The sequence below is a fragment of the Scomber scombrus genome, chromosome 9 (assembly GCF_963691925.1).
Source record: "Scomber scombrus chromosome 9, fScoSco1.1, whole genome shotgun sequence".
NCBI classification, from domain to species: Eukaryota; Metazoa; Chordata; class Actinopteri; order Scombriformes; family Scombridae; genus Scomber; species Scomber scombrus.
Window position 1 is genome coordinate 22404129 of NC_084978.1, and position 19614 is coordinate 22423742.

Sequence of the window (19614 nt, forward strand, 5' to 3'; positions counted from 1 at the left end):
AAAACTGCTTATTTCCAATGTGCCCCTCATTGTTTCCTCACCACAAAAAAAAAAAAAAAAGCTCACTCTAATTTGATGTTTCATATCAGGGGAAACAAAACCAGGTCTACTCTTGGAATGATGCGTTAATTTATTTTCCGGGGGGGTGTTTGCAAAATGAAAGCGAGCCAGTTGTTCGAGGGTGAGGGGGTTAGAGTGCTGAAGGTTCGCATGAGAGAGTAAGAGGCAGCGCTGTTTTAGAAGCTCCTCGACCTCCAAACTCCCTGCTGTCAATCAGCGCAGCCGTCCGTCTCCTGGGGCTGCGCTTTCTTCCAACCCTGGGGGGAAAGCACCGCAGGGAAAAAAGAACACAACCAAACAGATGCAGAGAGCTGCAGGTCAATATATGTGTGTGTGTGTATGTGTGTGCAAGCTCATAGTTTTGCATGCCTGTGGATTCTCAAGACTGCGCATGCGTGCGTCTGCATATGTATTTGTGTACTGTACATGAGTTTATCTGAGGGTGAGAGCCACATCTGTATCTATGTTTGTGTGCTCTTGTGTGCGTGTATGTGTGTGTGTATGAGGTAGATTTGTGAGGCAGCCAGCACCTGAGGGAGGGGAGTTCTGCCTGCATATCGATGAGCCAGCAACTCTGCCTCTTTGCCACTGAGCCTTGCACAAACACCACAACAAGCTCAGGGCCAGTCCTTTTTAAAGTCTCCCATAACATCTAATGCAGCTGTCCCCCCGAAGACTGCACTACAGAAACAGCACATCAATGTGAAAACATATTTTAAAAAGAAAGGGGCAGCGCTGAAAATCACAGCATAATCTGTTCAGATCTCCCCTCCCCTAAAGATAAACACCAAAACAAGCTCAGGAAAGATCATGCAAGCTTAAATAAAGAACCGGAGTAACCACTTCTGTAACCCTTGGGGTGTCATGACTCTGTTTTTAGACTCTCTTTGTCTTGGAATGAAATGTCATGCTAGTGATACTGTTGTTGGTCATCAGAGACAAAATAGAAAACATGTTGAAAATTAATAGAAAAAAAGAGTGGAATGGCTATTCTGTATGAATCTATACAGCGCAGAGGCTTGAAAAAAAAGGGCAATTATGAAGACCTCAACATTTAGATGTCAGAAACATCAGCAGATACAGTCACAAGAATGTAGGATAGCTGTAGGAAGTGTGTTTTCACCTTCTCACTAACACAGTCATGGATATGAAAGTGAAACTAAGCTGAGGGGACGGAAGGCGCTGCCAGTAAACCACATTAGCATCAAATGCAAATGAGAAGGGGGCTAATGGCTGGACAGGTGCAGACTGAGCCTCTAAATGACACACACGCACACACGCACACACACACACACACATACACACACACACACAAACACAAACACGCATTCGCATGCGTGCACACACACACACACACACACACACACACACACACACACACACACACAAATGAGATGGATGAATTAAACATGGGTGGGCTCGGCTGGGGGGCTGGCAGGGCTGACATAAAGTCAATGACATACATTATTCACTAGCGCACGTTAGCCCAGCCAAGGCAACACATGACCTCTCACCCCAGGAAGTGCATCCAAACATAACAACCAAAACAATGAGGGGGTTCCCCACTAGAGAGGCAGACAAAGAGGGGGTGGAGTGACAAACAAGCTATGTAGCGAAATGCATTAGCTCGGAAAACACAATCTTTTAAACATCGCTAGCTCTTACGATTATTTGTCCCTTCCAATTGTGTCACTGAACCAGGTGTAGACCTGAAGCAGCTGGGAACTCAACCAAAACCTGGTTCACAAATGCTAACTACCCACCATGAAGCTGAGAGTCAGTCCGTTCCACTAGCTTGCAGAACAGGAAACCATCGGCCATGACATCATCCTCCTGGGGAGGAGCACTTCCTGCCCGACATTCTTCACTCAAGACACACACATACTCACCAGGAAATGGCCTCTATCAACACACACACACACTCCTAGGGAAACAACCAACACTGATGCGGATACACAAGCACAGACACGCATGCAAGGAAATGGGCCACATCAACAGCGGGCTGCAGGAGTGTGCGCAAATGCAAACACACACACAAGCGCACACTCGAAAACAGCAATAAACCTGAAATAACATTGTCTGTGCATGTAAACCTGACACCCACACCCCCCCTCCCCACACTGTGACTGGAAAGAGGGATCATGGGATACGCAGAGCTATCCAGTGGATCCTTATCTCTGGTCACAGAGAGTTTGCCTCCCCCCTCCAGAGAAGCTCTACCTGCCTGAGGGACACCCTGTGGAAGGCCTGTGGGAACTGGACAGGCAGGAAAGGGCCATGGGACACAGGTGGTAGGAGGCAAAAGAGGACACATGGGGCCGGAGGGACAGTCATACCCCCAAAGCGAGTAGGGTTGAGAGATTAGTCCGCAATTATATGGATGCAGCAAGTAAATTAACAAAAACAGTTTGGTGGGGAGATAAACTGACAGAAGCGCAGAGGCAATGCTAAGTGATAGCAAAGGTGTACACGGGTGAGAGGGAAATGTGTTTGTGATTTGAGGCCCATCCAGGCAGATGATAGACTGACTAGCAGTGGCTGCATATGATTAACCCTACGCTAACCAGGAGTGATGGAGAGAGGTGGAAGTGGAGTTGGGGGGGTTAAGGGCTCCCCTCATATCATCCTGCTTCTGTAAGAGGCTAAAGTGGACCACACATGTTTCCCTGGGGAAGACACAGAGAGGCGTACAGGAGCCTCTCACCTTTCAGCTGCTTCCTCTGCCCGGTGTCACCCACAGACCCAACACTTCATGCCAAAGTCTCTTTGAATTAATCAAAATTGAAGGTTAAACACGCCAGATAAGGCGAGGAATTGTATTTGAGACAGTCAGAGCTTTCAAAAAAACCCAAAAAGAGGCCAGATTGAAGGGGATGTTTCAACTTCAATAGAAAAACAAGAAATGTTAGAGTGCTTTTTGCTATCATAGCCTAAACAAATATGCTTCATAATTAAAATCTGCATCATATTGCTCCTTGTAGACGCTTTAATGCCCAAACAAATTCTCTCTTCAACAAGAGATGAGATAAAGAGGGGGGGAGAGAGATTCTCCCGAGCGCTACCGATCCACACTGTACCAGATTTGTTCTCCTAACAATCAAATAAGTTACTCATTAGCTGACTTTATTTTTCCTCATTCCTGCGGTTTTGCTGCAGTGGCCTGTTTCTCCCATCTTAACGAGAGAGAGCTAATTAGGCAATCAGACCCATTACTCTTCCAGAAGAGTTAGAGCTAGCCCAGCTAATTAGGGCTGTAAAATCTAATCATCTCTGCGAAACAGCAGAGGGCTAACGAGCCCTTATTTAACGAACTAAATAACTTCAAGGGTGGAGAGGGGCTGCTGATGGTATTTCTTTATGAATTTGAAGGAGGGGAACTCATGCTAATTGAGTCAGTTTCACCCTCACAGTTGTTTGTTTGTTTATGAATCCCTGATTATTACAACTGCCAAGAATATATTGGTACTAAATGAGCAAACGTATAAACCCTCCTCTCCTCATTCCCCTTCAGTCCCCCCCCTTTAAAACGGAGCTACCAACCCCCCCGATCGCTCTGCTCTCACCTGACCTATTTTCCTGTCCAGAAAGAGTGCTCGCTGGAGAGGAAAACTGAGATATTGCTGTTGTTTTCCCTCCCCCTGTTCTAATTTGTTGTTCGTTAATGCTGCCCTCACACCTGAGCCATTGCGCGTCGGGGGAATACCGCTAGTGAGCAACCGCAACACATGCTCAGTGTGGGAAAGCTGCTCACAGCAGAAATCAGCCTGTCTCACTAAAGTGGCTCTGCTCAAACTGCGGCAAGCTGAAGGGGGAAAAGTTTAAGCATGGCGAGCCAGGATGGTGCTGTGAAGACAGAGCGAGTGCACAGATGAGAAACTCAACAAGTATGCACACAGGAAAACAAAAATCAGAAATATGGCACAGAGTGATGGGCAGGCGTGTTGTCTGAGGCCACGTGGTGGGGTGCAGCTGTCTCAGGGAGCGCTGAGGTGAGGCCTTCCGCTTCACTGGAGTGGAACGAGGGTGGCACACACACACACACACACAAACTCACACACAGATACACACACAGATACACACACACACACACACACACACACACACACACACACACATACACACACACACACATACATACGCAGGTAAAAAGTAGCTTTTGACAGAGCAGCAGTGAGAACAGGACAGCTGTGTTTCTCATATAGCACAGGTCACTGCTTCATTAACACTCACACACAAACACTCAAATGTGAAAAATTCAAATCAGAAATAATACCTGATGATGCTGTTGTTTGTTATAGATCAGCAAATGCAGTCAGAAAAGGAGATACTTTTACTCGTTTCTAAGTAAGCCCTCCATCATGAATGGAGCAGCACGCTTAAATCTGCCCGCTTCAACAATTGCTCAAGTGTAAACAAATAATTTCCTTCACACTGTACGTCCACGCACGTGCCACACAGCACAGGCCGGCCTGTAAATCTACAGGGTTTTTCTTTTTTTCCCAACTGATCGTAAATCATGCAAGCTGCTGCATCGGTCAGAGGTAGTTTATGACGGCAGGGGAAAGGTGCACACTCGAAGAAAAGTGTGCGTATGCTGTGAGTGTGTCAAAAGCAGCAGACAATCTTCAGTAACACACCAGTCCAGAGAGAGATTTATACACTCACTCTCTCTCTCTCTCAGACACACACACCAGATTGTAGCTAACCCTAACTTCTCATCAGCCAAGTCATCAGCCCAACCACACAAACACTGTTTGACCACACTTGAAGCAGTGCTCAACTGCTCTGAGATTGCTCCTCCACTTCACACACATACCACTGGGATATTATTTACTGCTGTTTAACACATTTTGCTTACACAGACGATTATGGTTGTTGAAATTTAACCAACACATGGCAGGCTTTATTCAGCCTAGAGCTCCCATTTTTTCAACCAAATTGCAAAATATCTTACTTCCAGTGGATATTTCAATTACATTTTATGATGATTTTTTATAGCTATTGTATTTTTCTGCAAATTCAAGATTCAACATTTGCCGCCTGCGTAATGCACACAGCTCTTCTTCACACCCCTGAAACATCCTGCGTGCTGTGTTTGTGTTTGTGATGACAGCGCAGCATCATGTCGGCCGAGGATAAAGGGCAAAGTTTGCTTACCTGTCGATGATGACAGGGTCTGATGGGGTCTCGTTCCTGTTGCCACAACTCTTCTTATCACAGCATCGACTGCAGGGAGGAGAAGGAGGGGGGGGGGGGGTGTTGGGGGGTGAAGAGGGGGGTGGGGGGCAAAGAGGAGTTAGTCACCAAGATCTGAACAACAGGGATAGATAAGACACAGCAGAAAAAGAAAGAAAGAAAGAAAGAGAGAGAGAGAGGAAGTCAGGTGAGCGTACAGGAAAGAGAAAGAGGAATGAAAGGGCGTGAGACTTTTGTGGAGTTGAGAAACAGCGTGAATTGGATTTGTGTTGGGCTTGTCGAAGTAAGACCAGGGGCTCTAGCGCTATAGGGAGTGAGATCAGCAGGGTGATTTTTAGGCAAAGTTTGGAAAAGAAGACCAAAAGCGCTGAGCTTGAATCAGGCTGGATACAAACTTGAATTAGCCTCCAGGGCTCAGGTTAGCTCTGTTTCTGTCAGACATCACACAACCAGACATCTTATGTTCTCTATTTTTCCTCTGCGCTCGTCCCCTCCCTCTATCCCGCCTCTCTCTCTTGCTCTTTCTCTCTCTCAGAAGTGGGTCACAGAGTGGTCCCACTGGACCTGGGGAGTAGTGCATGCTGGGTAGAAGGGGGTTGCATACTGATGTGACGAGTCCTTTTCTGAATCATTTGACTGCAGTACAATGTAACAGTGTTGTTGTGTGCTGTCAACCCCCCATTCTCACCCCACTCCCCCCCCAAAAGTATCATCAAGTCTGCGCTTAACTTTTCTTCTCTGCCTGCTCGTATGTGTGCATGCATTCGTGTCGGTGTGTGCGTACCTGTATCAGACCACATGTGTGCACCTACTGTATGTGTGTGGGAGGAAACACAAAATATAGTGAGAGAAAGTGGGGGGGTAGATTGACCCTCCCCCCTACTTTCTTGAGTCCCTCAGGACAGGAGGCTTGGAGAGCCAGATCAGATTTCTGATCTCGACCGTTTCCTGCAGCATATGAAAACAAGTGGTCTAAATTGCCTTGTGTGATAACCAGGAAGTGGCTACACTTTTGCCACTAGCCATTTTTCCACATGTAACTCTGCATTTTACTTCTAAATGGTTGGTTGCTAAGGGACAGTCACATGCTGAGTGATGCTTGTGTGTGTGTGTGTTTGTGTGTGTGTGTGTGTGTGTGTGTGTGTGTGTGTGTGTGTGTGTGTGTGTGTGTGTGTGTGTGTGTGTGTGTGTGTGTGTGTGTGTGTCTGTATTTTATGTGTAATTCGAGTCTGTCCCCTTCTGTACATAGCTCACTGTCAGGACACAGCAAACTGCATGTATTACACAGACTAAGGAGGATGGGTTTGAGTAATGAGCTCTTCCTTGTCCTAATTAGCTGAACATGAGAGGGATGCACACATATACACAGACACTTACACACACACACATACACACACACACACACACACACACACACACACACACACACACACACACACACACACACACACACACACACACACACACACACATACACACAAGCCTACCAACAGAAATAGGCCAGGGCCCATCTCCCCAACCCACTTTGAGGAAAATGATAAGATTTCTATTGTAATTTAGCAGTGCTCCTCATGTCTTTGCCCCCTCTTTACACCAACAGAGACACCTCCAATGTGAAGAAACATTCAACTTGATCCAGACTGTAAAGCACTGGCTCAACCAGAGTGTGTTTTGTCTTACCTGCACATGATCTCGTGGGTCAACAAAACCCGGCACATCTCTGGATTTTTATCCTGGCCTTCATAGATAATCGCCTAAAGCAAGACGAAAAAAAAAAAGATCAAGATTATTACTGTGATTTATATTTTTATGAGTGACATTCATTCTAACAGAAAAAGTGAACCATGATGCAGGGGCAAGAAAAAAACAACAGAAAAGTGTGTTTGTGTCTTTCATCTGGGAGCAGTGTTGTCTATCTGGCAAATGTGTGTATCGTGGGAATCCAGTCCTCCTGAACAGGAACGCTCTGTTCTGACAGAGACAGTAAGAGAGAAAACATTTGTGTGTGTGTGTAACCGTGCATGTGTGTGTACTCCCGCGTGCACATATGTGTTTGTGTGTGCACGTGTGCTTATATGTGGTGTACAGTGAGCAGTTGGACTGCCAGACTGGAGTATAGTGCACCATCTGGTCCATACAGCACAGCGTCCAAAAATCTAGTCTGGTTACCCCTCCAACCCCACTCAACATGCTCTCCAGGGCTGTGATCACCCTGCACACACACACACACACACACACACACACACACACACACACACACACACACACACACACACACACACACACACACACTGATAAACGTGAAAACACACACTCACACATCTATGTGCACTCACAAACAAATTCCCCTCCTACTCCTTTCATTCTAAGGCAAACTCTCTTCAATCCTAATGGCACTAGAGGCAGAATTGGCAAAACAAAAGACCTGATATCAAAACAGCGTTCAAGAGGCTTATTTTCTTCGTTATCTAATTCATCCTCACAGAGAATTCCCTCAGTGTACGCCAGCCCACATGTGCGGCTTTGTATTTCTTTGTGTGATTGAATTGGCCATAACACACTCTGGGATAGTTTGTTCTGTTTCACATTGAGGAAATGAGGGTCAAGGTCCTCAAAGAGTGAGCTGGCATGCATCACTGTCTCTCCCAAACACTAACACACAACCACTTCTGCACCTCACCGAGATATTCACACACTCTACACGCACAATCACACAGTCAAACACGCACACACACACACACACATATACTGCCTGGCGCTTGTAAAAACTGACTCACACACACACACCATCCCCACTTACTGGCTGCTGTGCAGAGGCAGAGTATGAGGACACATGTCCTCTACTTTTCTGGGCCTCTGTAAATGTATTCCACAGGTAAGACAGGTCGTTTATCAAGGCGGCTGTGCTATGCTGAAGTTGAGGGTCTCAGACACAGGCATGCAATGGGGCGAGAGGGGGGAGAAAAGGAGGGAGCGGGGGGGGTTTGTGGTGGCAGTGGCTGGAGGTGGGGGGCAAAATCAGGGCTAGCACAGGCACCAAACTGATGCAGAGTTTCATTCTTTGAGCATATAGTTTAATGCAGGACCTCTTACCTGTTTAGTCATGGAGTCAATGAGACGAACGTATAAGTCCTGCTCTGTCCTGATCCCTGAGACACACACACACACACACACACACACAGAGGGAGAGAGAGAGAGAGAGAGAGAGAGAGAGAGAGAGAGAGAGAGAGAGAGAGAGAGAGAGAGAGAAAGAGGGAGAGAGAGAGAGAGAGAGAGAGAGAGAGAGAGAGAGAGAGCAATGGTTAAAATGCAACCAGCATGTTTCATATCACATTTGCTTTCCCCATTTGGGTTATTTGGGGGGGATATTTAAGATCACCGTTTTATTCATTCTGAATTCCCCTATGAGTCAGGTAAAGTGAATGAGTTCAATCTATTACTGATGCCTGTCAGTATTTGTTGCTTGGATCTTGAAAATGTAATTTACTTTCATGGATTTGATGTCTATAAACTTGTATTAAGAAACTTAATGGTGAAAATGAGCACAACATTCAAAACACACATTTTCTAAATTGTAGTACACGTAACTGAATAATTCAGCTGAGGCACAAAGAATTAAAAATAATAAGGACGATGGAAAACATGCCACTGCCAAAAGTAGGCCGACAGGAAAATATAGGCTATATTTATTTTAAGAAGCAGAAAGCACAACAACGACATCAGCATAATAATAATAATAATAATAATAATAATAATAATAATAATAATAATAATAATAATAATAATAATAATAACAATAATAATAATTTCAGTATTATTAACAACATTTGAAGCATTTTTACCAAAGTGGTAAAGCCTCGATCCCTCGCGGTAAATAACTAAAATAAACAGATCACACTAAACTCTCAAAACCTTATAAAAACATTTGTTTCCTGACTTTCCTCACTCGGGTTTTTTGGCGTTTCATTCACCCTTTGCTTTTGTTATTGCTCCATAAAAATTATGGAAGTCAAACTCACCGTTACTGTAAAGGAGCTGAAGTCTATAATGGATCCCATTGTTGGTCTTTTCCCCCGTCGTTTCCTATGAAAATTAAACCAAACAATCCCGGTCAGAGCAAGCAAACCATCTCCTCATAGGACTCAAGGGACTGTTAGTGCGCGTCCACCGGCATGGTCTGAACTGGATATATTTAGATAACTGCCATATCACTTCTAGGACTTTGATCAAATGTAAATCAATTCAAGTCGTTTAAAAAAACAAATCTCCAGACAGCATAAATATTGAAAAAGGTTCAGTCTGTAACTTTAATTCACGTTATTCTGTCAAATTAAATATTTGATATTTGAAAATAAAGAAGAAAGAACATTTCCTTACAAAACTGGCTCATGAACAAATTGATTAACATAAACTGGAAATAGAAATCATTGAGAATATTGCTATACAACATTTAACCCATTTAATAATAATAACAGTTTGACATCTATCATTTTTACATCCAGTAAATAACGTTACATGTGTTATTAATGCTGGATCAAGTAAATGATAAACGGGCAATAAAATAAAAATAAAAATAATAAATATGTATGAGTGAAACATCCACTTTTCACACCTCTCGCAGGCATGTCATCAATGTTTCAAAAACGGATATTGATGTGTTTGAAAAATGAAACATCTTGCCTGACAACACCTGCAGGATGAAGCTGCCATAAAAATATGATTCAATATAATTAGTGACAAGTTGCCAGTACAGTCTCTGTATGCACTTGATCTACACCTTCATATAAATGGGTCTGAATTGTATATTTAAGTTTTGGGAATTAAAAAAAAAGCTATAATAGTCTAAACTCTGCAAGACTTCATGTAAAAAAAATCACATCAGGGAAACGTTGAGGAGCAGTGATCCCTGCTGTGTGCGTCTGGCCACTTTGTTAACTCAAGTCTGGTAATTTATCACTTTGATTTAACAGGCCAGTATACTGTGTCAGGCATCAGTCGTTGCTCCACTAAAATGTGTACATTAAAAGGCTTGTTTGGAAGATTTTATTAAATTATCACATAGTAAATATATAGGCTACATATTTATATTTCTGTATCGTGCACAAACTCACCTTTTCTTTCTCTACAAAATCAATGTAGGTGGTTCTCTCTATTTCCACAGGCTGACCCTGCCTGTCGTACAAAGCCAGCACGAAGTGGAAGAAGTTGGACTTGCGGAGGTTGGAGGGCGGCTGTTTCTCAAAGTGTGCCCGAGCAAGACCCACTCCGCTGCGGACACAAGCAAAAACCAGCACCATGCACGACGACGGCCGTTATAATAAATTCAATAAAACAAGAAAAAAAATGCAGTGTTAAAAGGATCTGCTTTTAAAATCCAAGCTACAATCCAAGCTATGTTTCAGTCACTGTTCATTCTAAAACGAGAATCGTTTAATTAAAAACCTCACTCTAATGCAAACAATCGCCCTTTGCGGTATAATCAACAATAATTAAACACATATGTTAAAATATATAGAGTATATATAATATATAGAATTTTAAATATGCGCATTTGTATAACAAACATAATTTGGATACACCAGCTGCTTTCATGGTGGTATAGGCCTGCATATTTTAATTTTAAACTTGACCAATATGATTCAAAGTAAAAATATGTCATCTTTCAGAACAAAACCTTAAAAATAATATTTGTGCATGCATTCAGTAAAAAGCTATTATTAAAACGAAAGAAAAAAAGAGACAACCACAAAGTGAGCCGAAAAGCCTGAACACAAAACCCTCAGCACACTTTCAAAACACCAAAGTTAATCTGAGCCTACATTTAAACCTTGCGAGCCTGAAGCTGCTCGCAGCTCACTGTGCTTTCAATCCACAAATATGTTAAACCAAGTTTTAGCCACATTTTTTAATCATGTTGGACTAAACAGTTAAAAACGTATAAAGCCAGCGGGAACAGTGGTTATCCAACAACTACGTCCTCTGGGGACTCATGCTGCCCCAAGTGATACCGACGCTCCGTCTTTTAACACAGCAGATCTTAACGTGCTCTACCCCCCGGTCTCAATGCACGCCCCGGTGTCAGCGCAGCGCCAAGGCCGCCTCAGGCTCACCTCTGGGCGGCAGTGTTGGCGTCCAGCACTCCGGCACCCTGCATCCATGTCCGAACCGCGTTCATCCCGGCCACCATGGGCTCTTCTTTCATACTACTCCCACTCCTCTGGATGCTCTCGTGGATGCCAAACATCAAAACGCACCTTCACACTGTCGCTATCTCTCTCTCTCTCTCACTCTCTCTCCTCTCTCTCTCTCTATCCTCCTCTCCTTGGCTCCCTCCTTTTTTCCCCTGCCTCCCCTCCTCTTGCGACTGTTTGATCGCGCTTGTCAAGAGGAGCAAAGTGGCGTGGACTATTTCACTTGGCGTTTAGTTGCACGAGTGTTTTTCAAAGTACACAAAAGATGCGACATGTGGAAGGAAAGGGGAGCTGTCAGCATCCAGGGTTAGCTGCACCTCGTGTCAACGACTCCAGAAGAAAAACGGAGGGGGAGAAAAAAAGAAGCAGCAGCTGTGAAGATGAACAACGTGAGAGCGATGAAAGGGGAAGCGAAGGATGAGAGGCTGCACGGAGTTGGCGACAGTCCCCCGGATCAAGGTGCAGCTGACAAAAACACAAGCAAAATGTCAGTTTTTGTAACAAACAGTCCACAGTTGGAAATGAAGCCGAGGAGATGAAACAGCTCCTTCTTTTTCGTTCCTTTATTTCCAAAGTCTTCTCCTGTGTTCAGATGAATGAAACGGAAGATTACGCTCAATTGAGAGGCAGTCCTGGGCAACAGCGGCTCCGCTCCTAGTCAGCTCCTGCTCCGGTGATTTGCGCTCTTTTCTTCCCTGAGGAATCACTTTGGACCATCTCTGGGATACCAAACAGGGGAGAACTAGTAGGTGAGGGGGCGTGGTCTACAAGGCGAACAGGAACGCCCCCAAACACAGTTAATAACACGGACAATCAGCTGTCCACCAACCCGACCAGCACGCTGCCCGTCCGCCTGCCTGCTGTCCCCGCCTTGTCCCACGCAGTGTCCCGCCCCAGCCACTTAGCCAGAAGCTGTGCGCGGCGCGAGTGTGTGCGCTCGTGTATGTCAGTGTGTGTGTGTGTGTGTGTGTGTGTGTGTGTGTGTGTGTGTGTGTGTGTGTGTGTGTGTGTGTTTGTGTATGTGTGTGTGTGTGTGTGTGTGTGTGTGTGAGAGAGAGAGAGAGAGAGAGAGAGAGAGAGAGAGAGAGAGAGAGAGAGAGAGAGAGAGAGAGAGAGAGTGTGTGTGTGTGTGTGTGTGTGTGTGTGTGTGTGTGTCTTGTCTTTTAGTGCATGTGTTTAGAGTTGACAATTAATGTATTCACGATGATCAAACATCAACTCAAGGGAGGATATTAGTTTAATCCAAGCCGTTTCCCCGCTGAGACTAAAGGGCAGAGTGAAGAGGGGACCCGGGCTGGTTGTAACATCCATCGCCTGTTTGCTTCGTTGTCACTTGAGCTGCTGCTATGAAAATGTGATACAGACAACCCGCATCTGTCTGCAAAACAATAAGAAACAGAATCCGATCACATTTTAAAATACGTATCAGATAAATCAGGCTTGACTCGTTATTATGTTACAAAAACGTGCAACACTGCAGCGAGAGGAAAATGTTTTAGAGTAGTTGCAGCACCAGCTGTGTGCACATTTTATAGCGCTCATATGTGTCAAATTAAGTCAACGTCAATATATGTTTTAATCTGCCACATTGTGCAGGAGAGCTTCTAAAGGATCTTGCTTTAAAAAAACAAACAGAAAAATGACTTTATTTTAACATGTAAAATGTAACTTCGATGTATCTGTTTTCTCTTGTGAACTGTGCTGAGCTGTGCAAGTGTTCACAGTATCACTGTAGCAGATTATGAGCTCAAGAAAGTTTCAGTTCACCAAAAAAAACCCAAAACAAAACAAACAAACAAAAAAGAAGAAGAAGAAGAAAAAGAAAAAGAAGGGGGGTGTGTGTCTGGCAAGACGCTGCACACATTTTCAGTTATAGCCCGATGGTTTGAAATTAGCTTTGATTAGATGCATTACATTAAACTTGCGGGATTTAGTGCTGAATCCAACATAAATATGAGGATTACAGCTAAACTATGCTTTCCTGCTGTCCAAAAAAAATGCACTCAGTCAAAAATAGCTGCTCAAGAAAAAAAGTGTAAAAAAAAAGTGTAAAAAAAATTTGCATGGTTGTTCACAAAGCCATGAAACTGCACAGCGGGTTCACACGCATGAAAACTGTTTATTATATGGTTGCAAGACCAGCTTGCAGAAAGTGAGGATGTTACAGCTTTCCTCATGTTCCCCATCAGTCCTGCTCTCCCCCTCCCCTCCCCATCCCCCCCAATCATTACAGAGTCATTTCAAAATTGTCAAATTCAATTGTCTGGGGGCCATCTGTTCAATAAGTACTGTTTGGTTAATTATAATGAAATGGAAAGAATGAGAGAGTCGGTTATTTTTCTTATCAGGAGGGCATCTTTGAAAATTAAGATTTTATCAAGAATTGCTGACACGTTGATGCTTTTGGGATGCTGGGATGCAATTAAGTGAGAGCCTCAGACATAGCTTAGAAAATGCACACTATTTAATGCCATTGAATTCATATTTTTTGTTGTTAGTTGGAACAAGTTTTACTTTAATTTCAGGAGTGATATTTGTCTAGTGACGGACATATCTTCGTCTCCTATGCAGCCAGCAAACTGACATAAGAGTCTCAGGCAGTTGTAGAGTCTGATCAATGCCATAAACGGTCAGGGTTGGACACTAAACCACGGCAATCATCTCATCATTGTCTATATCTGTTTATTTATGTCTCCTGCTGTGGGAGGAGAAATGTGAGCACCCAACCACGTGAATACATGATAATAAATAGTGATAAATAAAAGCAACGTGAGATAAAATGTCTCTCACACTCACACTACTTCGCTTTTCTTTTATGCGCAAACACACACACACACACGCACACACACACACACACACACACACACACACACACACACACACACACACACACACACACACACACACACACACACACACACACACACACACACACGTCCAGAGCAATCCTTCAGCACATTTGTTTGATTGTGGCCGGCTCTCTCGCCATGATCTGTCTGCCTTGGTCGGCATGCGGGCCAGCACGAACAGTCCGAGGCCCCTGGGGTTGCGTATATTTATATCCCCGGGCACAACACACACTGTTAGTCCAAATATCACTGTCTCACCATCCAAAAACAGAGATGTCAGATGGGGCCCGATGATCCAGCCATGTTAATACTGTGATTTACTACCCTAACTCCACGGCACCCATTGTAAAATATCTCTGGCAATTACGCACAGGCGGGAATGCGTTGCGCACGCCATGTAAATGACGCGAAGGTGTGCTCCCGCATGTAAGACTTCAAGTGTCCACATATGGGAAGGCTGTAAAAAAAAACAGCGTTATAACTCTATTAGACATTTTGAAGTAAGTGATCAGAAATGAGTTGCCGGCACCACCAGATGTTCTCGTAAATCAAAAGGTTGGGTTGATGATAATAATGGCCTGATTGAATTGAAGACTCATAAAAATGACTGGTTGTAAAAATCAGACATATGCTTATGAGAGTGGGCCTTATGTCTAACAAGATGCTCTCTAGTCGACCTAAAGGAGACAAATATAGATGTTAATTTAAATATAGAGCAAATACAGTATGCAATTTCTTTGATATAAAACAATATTATAATGAGTGTGTAAACAGTGTCTGAGAGGACAAATAGGCTATATCAAATCAAGGGTGAATAATGAGACATATTTGGTACTATTTGGAAACAATAATTTTTTATGTATTTATTTTTGTTCTTTAATGCAGCACATCTGTGGCATTGATGACCTATCTCGCTTTACCCCAGGTCACTACAAGACCCATCAAGCGCTGTATTTGATATAAGATTGCCATCAAGCGGTTGTAAAGTGACATTGCACGCCTAAATGTATTTTGCGTCCACGAAAAGTCAGATGTATTCTCAAATGTAACACTTGCATAGTAAGTAGCATGCAGATAAATGCCATCTGTCCAAATTGCTGTTAATTAACATGGTCAACAAATGCGGACAAGGTCAATGAGATTTGTGGATTCATGAGAACAAGTTGTGAATGTAATTGATCTTGTAGGGCAACATCAAATGGAAACCTCATTAGAATAAATCATGTGGATTCCGTTTAACCCTAAAGCCACCAAGTGTCACCAAATATGACATCAAGTGTGTTTTTTTTTTTCATCAAGTATTTATTTTATTAGTTTATTTGTCAGGGACAGTGCATATTAATAAACATATCTGTAAATATGCCTGAATTAGCCCAAAGGCAAGTTTTCATCTGTTGTCCCTGGCCAGGTGTGAGTTAGCAGCCTCAAATCAAGAAACAAATTTAAAACATTATAAGACATTTTAGTTACAATAAGTATAAAACACAGAGTGACATAAGCATAAAATCTGTTGTATTAAGGGGAGTTTGTAAGATCCTAAAATAAAATTCTGGATTCTGTTCTTCCTCCTGTTAGTGAATCCTTGTCTTTGTTTTGAGTTCCTGTCTTGATTTAGACTTCAGGTGATGGCTGTATTTTCTGTGGTCACATTATCCCAGTTCAAAACAATAACTTATAAATTCCAGTTTGTGTGTTACAAGATGTGATTCAATAACCACGGACTAGACCATGGACTTTTTTTGTCCATATTAAATGTACCTATATTCATACAAATCCCATTCTTATTAATAATATAAAGAAAGAACATTTATTCATGTCAAGATTTAAACTAACCAAGGCTTCATTTTCAATCATTTTACTTTGGGATCTAACTCTAAGTGGTCATTACTGTAAAGCATTGATTGCAAACTTCTTTTCATATATTTGAGAGTTATGAAACTAATTGCGTAAAAAAAACAAGACAACAACAACAACACACAACTGAATACTACAGCGAAAGTCTGACAAAATAAACAGTATTTTGTGTAGCAGTGGTATGTTTTTTCTGCCATCCAATTCTGTTAACCATCTCACGATACTCGAGATTGAGCTTGTGAACCTTTTTTGAGGGTCGCAACCCACAGATTGGAAATTACTGTTGGGAAGTATGTGAAACCCTTTTCATATTATTCTTTATAAACTGATATACAACGTTCTTCTGTGAAACATACTGAGATATGTGACTTAGAAAAAACCCCACCTTTAATAACTACTGTTAAAATACATTGGTCATACTCTGATAACGTTTTCATCCTATTCTTTCTAAACTGATACTCTATAGTATATCTTCTATGAAGTGTACTGAGATGTCTATGACTCACACTCATTACAGTGTGTGTGTGTGTGTGTGTGTGTGTGTGTGTGTGTGTGTGTGTGTGTGTGTGTGTGTGTGTCCGTGTGTGTGTGTGTGAGTATGAGTATAGATACCTGCACACACGAGTACTTACACACACATGCACACAGACACACATCGTATTGCTCAGTGGCCCATGAGGCATTTACAAATGATTGTGTGTACATAATTGAATTTATTAAAAACAAAAAACAAACATAATAACAGTTCATAACATCTTATCTTGTTGTTATGTCTTCCATAATGTGTTACAATCTTCTAAATACTAATTTGAACTGTAATATTTAATTTAGACTTTTAAATCAGAACTTCCTCTAAAGATTGTTAATGTCATGCTCCTCACTTACTTCAACTGAAAAAAAATAGCTCGATCCCAATTCCTAACATTACTTTCAGTCTAGCTATTCAACAAAAGGATCTTAACAGTTAGAAAGTGGCGTCATCTGGACTGGGAATCCACTAAATGACTACTAAATATGCTGAGTATTGATGACTGTGTAGCAACAGTCAAGCAATGGGATTTATCCTTTGAACTACATATAGACTAACTGTGTTGGCGTATGTGGGACAAGGTGCACACAATACATCATTATAGTGAAAATGGAGCTGAGGTCATTGTCTCACTGGTATCGGTTATGCACAGTTAATTAACTTTATCTCTTCTATATCGTTGGTCCCTGATTACCTACAAAACCATGTGTTTTACTTAATTCATGGTGATCTTTGTGTTGAAATATTATATGTCACTGTAACAATATACTGACTGGGATTTTTCTTCCAAAAGATTTGTTATGGATAGTTAAGGAGTGTTAGTACTTATTTAACATATCCACTAATTATGTATAATATAGGAATAAACAATTGTATGCTGATCAGCTCCATAATCTTAACTCTGATTTAGATGTATTGTGATGTACTGTCAGAAATGCCACTTTTAACAATGCCAACAGCATGCATTACTATAGATCATATGGTTTTGTAGACTGACTTATGCACAGGGAGAAATGGAAACACAAAAGTTTCCCAAAATGTGTCAAGTAGCCTTTGAAACATAAAGTTAACAAGTAAATAGCAAAGGTCAGGGGTGTTAGGTTTAATATGTGTGATATATCCGCCTTGAAAGCGTTACATCACTTAACCGCTTCTGCTTTTCATAACAGGGAAGTGAGGGGATGGTTCGCTGCAACCTCCTGACCAGCAGAGTTTACAGACCACTACTGGGAAGGGTGGCTTTATATTTTGTTGACGTGATGTTTGTTTGGGCTTTTCTCCCATGTGACATGGACTTTTGGAAATAAATGTATCTGTGTATAAAGTACCCTCCACTAACAAAAAAAAAACAACAACCCCCCCACCCCCCTCCCAAATCTTACAGTCTTTACAGGATTGTCTTGTCAGCACTTGTCATTTTATGTAGTTTATACATAGGATAATATAACACTGTGTAAATGTATGACTGTATATATTCCAGAGAGAAAAAAAACAGCATGCAGCTTGTCCTAGTTTAAATTCTATCACTTTACAGCGTGTCCTGTCCTGTTGGCACCTGAAAAAGTGTGGAACCCTTGATAATGAGGTGATACATTAGAAGTTGTTTTTCCTGATATGATACATTTCATCAAAGTGATCTCATCATGATGTTGAATTTATTTAGTTTAGGGGAAAATGAGACATAAGAAACAAAAACTATACATATGACTCAGAGGATATAACACACGTGTGCCATATCGTCTTGCAGAAAATTGGAACTGGACATATTTTTCAAACTGATGCTTTGTTGAGGTGAAGAGTTTCCACCGAAAACCACACTCTCACCTTACTGGTTAGAAAGAGACATAAAAACTACAATTTGAGAAGCTGGTGACATTTCAACCTGTTGTTTCTCGGTCAAATAGAAACAATTATTGAGACTATTGTTCACAAATAGTATGCAGTGTTGGTGTGTACTGGATACAGTTAAGGTGCTACATTTTACCTAACCCTAACCCTAACCCTAACCCTCCTGGTATCTCCAAGCTTACATTTTTGTTATCTTCAGAGTCACTTTGACCCCAGCAATTTAAACCTCCAGAAAATGTTTCTAATTAGAATTGTTGCCCAAGTTTATGTGTGAGGTGTTTTATGTTTTTTTGACTGCTTAAATAGGAGGCATTTATCTACAGTCATGTGGGGTAATTGCTGAACCCACTTGTCCCATACATGTCATGCTCTCACTGGCTCTGCTTTGTTTCTCTGTCAAGCATAAGACACAAGAGAAAACATACAATGTGTATAGAGACATGGTGGCTGGAAACATTGCCCCTCCAGTGTCAGCATTCCAAAGACTTATTGCTGCTTTGTCTTTTGACTTGTACAGAGAAATAGTTTAGAAGGCTGCTGTGCAAGTTTTTATGTTTGCTCCTCCCCTACATCGTGTCAGCTATCAATGTCCTCGCGGGAGCCATATTTCCCCATGCTGTGGGGGTGCAGGGAAAATAAATAAATAAATCAAAGTTCTCGTGGGAATTATGTTTTCCCTTCCCCCATGTCGTGTGAACTTTCAGCAGTTCTTGCATTACTACAGGTATGGTTATGTTGGGTTAGGGCCCTAAAGCAGAGGGACATTTTTTGAAAATTAAAAAATTGTACGTTATAGTGACCACAATAGCAACCAAAACAAATGTGTGTAAAATGTTTATATGTCTTATGTGTTTTATACAGTTCAGACAGCTTGGGCCCCTCAAATTGACCCCAAAGAACACTGATGCATACAAAATGCGTACAAGACACTGAAAACATATCATGTTAATCTTATGTTTACTCAGTTTTCAACATTAAATTAGGAACAGTCATTAAATACAAGACAAAAAATCATGTCAATTATTTATTTAGAGACATTAACATTACATTGGATGGGGTCAAACCCCAAGATAATAGGACGGTTGCT

The 19614-nt window shown here is 42.1% G+C and overlaps 1 protein-coding gene across 15 annotated transcripts in view; it reads right to left on the minus strand.

Moving 5' to 3' along the window:
* ebf1a (EBF transcription factor 1a) overlaps nucleotides 1-11500 on the minus strand; it is a 56377-nt gene extending 44877 nt beyond the window's left edge. For 14 of the 15 annotated variants that reach the window (XM_062426314.1, XM_062426308.1, XM_062426311.1 and 11 more), the window contains exons 1-6: nucleotides 11367-11500; nucleotides 10368-10524; nucleotides 9276-9339; nucleotides 8350-8405; nucleotides 6937-7010; nucleotides 5218-5286 (exon numbers count right to left, since the gene is read on the minus strand). In XM_062426314.1, the coding sequence (XP_062282298.1) occupies nucleotides 5218-5286; nucleotides 6937-7010; nucleotides 8350-8405; nucleotides 9276-9339; nucleotides 10368-10524; nucleotides 11367-11500 (554 nt within the window). The remainder of the gene's footprint in view (nucleotides 1-5217; nucleotides 5287-6936; nucleotides 7011-8349; nucleotides 8406-9275; nucleotides 9340-10367; nucleotides 10525-11366) is intronic. The other variant, XM_062426310.1, reaches the window with a different exon arrangement.
* Between the last annotated feature and the right edge of the window lie 8114 nt (nucleotides 11501-19614).